This window comes from Lactuca sativa, chromosome 7 (assembly GCF_002870075.4).
Source record: "Lactuca sativa cultivar Salinas chromosome 7, Lsat_Salinas_v11, whole genome shotgun sequence".
Classification (NCBI taxonomy): Eukaryota; Viridiplantae; Streptophyta; class Magnoliopsida; order Asterales; family Asteraceae; genus Lactuca; species Lactuca sativa.
In genome coordinates, this window is record NC_056629.2 from 175,173,249 (window position 1) to 175,177,320 (window position 4,072).

A 4,072-nucleotide genomic window follows, 5' to 3' on the forward strand; every position below is an offset into this window, starting at 1 on the left:
CAAAGTTTTATTTGAACACATGCGTACTTCGTTGGTATTTTGTGTATAAATAGTAACTTTAATGGTATTTTTTGTACTAAAAAACAACAATAATATTTTTTGAACATTTAATAACCAGGTAACATGATGGTTATCTACAATAATCGGTTCAGTGATATTTTGTGTACTTAAAAAACCAATGGTCTTCTTTAATATATATTAAAATAGAAACCTTATGATATCATCTTAAACAATCTAGGCCCTTGACTGTATTTCAATCATATGTTTTTCACACTTAGATCAAATTGCCGACATCATTTTCTCCAAATGGAATGTATTTAATTCCGATAAAAACTTTTCAATTGTCAAAAAACTAATTTACATCTATTGAAATATTTTTCATATCCTTAGATAGTGACTATCCAAGTAGATAATGTGATTGTATATATTTTAAATTGCATTCGAAAACCATTATTTTTTTCTCACGAAGATATTTACTATTTTATATCAGTTTATGATTGAATATATATATATATATATATATATATATATATATATATATATATATATATATTTTTTTTTTGATTTTATAGTTTTAATCTTCAAGTTATATTTTATTTTGTTTTATAATATTAATTTTTTTGTTGTGTCGATTTTTCATAACTTTATATGTATTTTTTTATATGTTCTTTTACGTTTAACTCGGATCATAATCTAGTTTTTATATATTTTGGAAACTTATTTAATTTTCAAGTCGTTTTTCCCTTTCCCTTTTGTAAATTACGTCAACACAACTCAAGAGAGAGACGTATTGAATCCTCTAAATCTAAGAGGCAAAAATGGCATAAGGTAAAACTATAAGGGTCTTAAAGAAACAACAGCAATACGCTCCCACTTTTTCAATATCTTCTGTCGTACTCTTCAGTCTTCCCTCCAATAAATTCATCTTGTTCCCAACGAAAATATTTCGAACTACTCTTTCGATTCCCTCCAAACTTCAAAATCAAAATCCAGACCTCCATTAATTCATCGTCTATTTATACCTGATCAAGGAAACCGCATGATTCACATCAATACAGTTCCCCAAAAGATGTCGCTAACTCCTACTGTTAATCACAGTGATCGCGATCTAATGGCGCAGCCTCTTCGTCCTTCCGGCGAGATTCACGTAATTGTCGGGCCTATGTTCGCCGGTAAAACCACGGCTCTTCTTCGCCGGATCAAATCCGAAGGCACTAACGGCAGGTAATTGAAGTGCTCTTGTTTTGATCTACTCAATTGCTGCATCTTAATTTGATACTTTTAGGTCAGATCACACATGTATGTCGATGATCTACTCAATTGGTGCATCTTAAATGAATACACAGGAATATAGCGATGATAAAGTCAAGTAAGGATACCCGATACGCCGTTAATTCAGTTGTAACACACGACGGGACGAAATACCCATGTTGGGCACTTCCTGATCTGTTGTCTTTCAAACAAAAATTTGGAGAAGAAGCTTATGAAAAGGTGGGTTTTCCAGAAAATCTTTTAGATCAATTAAGCAGAATTCTATTTTAAATCCTCATATCCTTTTTGGGTTTTGCAGCTGGATGTTATTGGAATCGATGAAGCACAGTTCTTTGATGATCTATATGAATTTTGTTGTAAAGCTGCTGATACTGATGGAAAAACTGTCATAGTTGCAGGTCTTGATGGTGATTACTTAAGGTACATTCCATAGCTAAATCATTAATCATGTATTTGTTCATCATCAATCATGCTTTCTTTTTCTAATTACTTGCAATTTACAGAAGGAACTTTGGTCCAGTTCTTGATATTGTCCCACTTGCTGACACCATAACCAAATTAACAGCTCGATGCGAAGTATGTGGGAAAAAAGCTCATTTCACTTTCAGGAAGACGAAGGAGACAAAAACAGAACTTATAGGTGGGGCAGATATGTATATGCCTGTTTGTCGTCAACATTATGTTAATGGGCAAATGGTGATCAAACACTAATACTATTTTTTTTTTAATGTTTCTATAGTTATTAAACATTAGTACCTTTTGATTTCAAATGTTGTTGACGTGTTTACAACTATGTTGTTGTTGTCTTGTGTGTGTATATATATGAGAAGTTGAAAGAATTATGTTCTTGTTTGTCTGATCTCTTTATTGTGTCCTAACTTGGAGAATCAAGAATAGCATTTGATTATTTTGACCATGGATTCATGTGGCATCTTTTTCTTATAAATGATGATGTGATAATATACATGTCAAACAATTATATAACAAATACCTATGGAAAAGATCAATTTTCAAAGGATTTGAACCTTACACCTACTACACCATTGACAAATGTGTAAATACATTTTTTAAATAGGTTTAAAAAAGTTTGAAAAAATAGCAATGCCAAAAAGTAAAAGTAAATACAAACTAGACAGTTTAATAACATTTAAAAGTTTAGGAGAATAATAAGGTCAACACAAAATGCAAAAAAGGCATTGGTATGTTTTCCCTTTGGGCAACTTTTTAGAGATTTTAGGTTTAGTTTTTAAGAAAAAAAATTTGAAAAAAAAAATCCTTGGATAAGAAGAGTGTTTAACTTTTATTTTAGACAAAACATCAAAAATAGCCCCTGTGGTTTTTGAAAATATTAAGTTTAGTTCTTAAATTCAAAAAACCTTGCAGATGGTTCCTATGGTTTCAAAACTTTTAACAAATGGTCATTTTCAAAACTTTTATTACCATAGGGACCATTTATGAAGTTTTTGCCTTATTTAATAAAAAATATAATTATTTAATATTAAAGCTCTCTCTCTCTCTCTCTCTCTCTCTCTCTCTCTCTCTCTCTCTCTCTCTCTCTCTCTCTCTCTCTCTCTCTCTCTCTCTCTCTCTCTCTCTCTCTCTCTCTCTCTCTCTCTCTCTCTCTCTCTCTCTCTCTCTCTCTCTCTCTCTCTCCAGTTACCGACGATCATCAAGAACCCAACCACACACTCTCTCTCACTAAACTTTGGAGGGATTCGTTCACTGGAAAATCCGATGCAATGTCTTAAGATTCTAAATGTTGGTAAAGATGTTCTCTCAAGCAATTCGTCGAACACCTTCAGTGCACGACTTATCTTCCCCACTTTCCAACCCATTTATTAAACTATCAATATCCAGAGCATGCGAATTAAACCTTCCCCTTATACATCCAGTTCAGCAAATAAAAAGATCATGCATAAGGGGGAAATACGAAATTGAGGAAATAGAGTCAAATAAGAGAAAGATTAAACACTAGAACGAGAATAATAAGAAAATACAGAACTCTAAGAACAACAAAGAACTCAAAAATCAAAAGATATGAATGTGATTTATGGATTTTAGAAGTGATTTGAACAGAAAAGGGAGTTGGACTCCTGTTCGTCGGGTTCAGTTCGTCTGATGCTAGAGTGTTGTTGGTGACAGAGAGGAGGGAGATGGAGGGTTGTCGGGGACATCGACGTTTTCTGGCAAGCATTGAAGGAGAGAGGCGGCGACAACTTCTTTTCATTTTTAGGTGTCTTCGGTGATCTTCACGATCAGATCTAACCCACTAGAACGAGAAAGGCATGGAGTTGGGCAATTGACTGTAGTGGAGGTTGTTTGGGGTTTCACTCTAGGGAAGGAACAGGGAGAGTGGTAGAGAGATATAGAAGAGAAGGGTAGGTTTGGCCATTTGGGTACATACTGGTTTCTTAGGCGATGATGATGGTGGTGGTAGCCCCAACGATGGTGAGGCCAGTGAGATGGCGAGACTTGATGAATGACAACGTCGATATATGCCGGAGACGAAGGGGTTTGCCGGAATATAATTTTTTGTGTATGTTTGGACTTTGGATGAAGTGTGGTGGTGGCAGATCTGGATGAAGTTTAGACTTTTAATTTGGAGAGAGAGAGAGAGAGAGAGAGAGAGAGAGAGAGAGAGAGAGAGAGATGGGGTGGGACCCCTTTAATATTTATTTAAAAAAAAAGTAATTAAAAACCTCATAAATGGTCCCTGTGTAGTGAAATGACAAAAATGCCCCTGACTTAATGGCTAAATGGTAACGGAGTTAGCCGGAAGGACCAAATGTTAAAAGTTTTG

The 4,072-nt window shown here is 34.3% G+C and overlaps 1 protein-coding gene across 1 annotated transcript; it reads left to right on the forward strand.

Moving 5' to 3' along the window:
• Window positions 1–950: 950 nt before the first annotated feature.
• On the forward strand, window positions 951–2,124 carry LOC111902848 (thymidine kinase). Its single transcript, XM_023898662.3, has 4 exons — window positions 951–1,224; window positions 1,347–1,491; window positions 1,571–1,692; window positions 1,776–2,124. The coding sequence occupies exons 1-4, from the start codon at window positions 1,040–1,042 to the stop codon at window positions 1,981–1,983; spliced, it is 660 nt and encodes a 219-aa protein (XP_023754430.1). The 5' UTR covers window positions 951–1,039; the 3' UTR covers window positions 1,984–2,124.
• The last annotated feature ends 1,948 nt before the right edge of the window (window positions 2,125–4,072 follow it).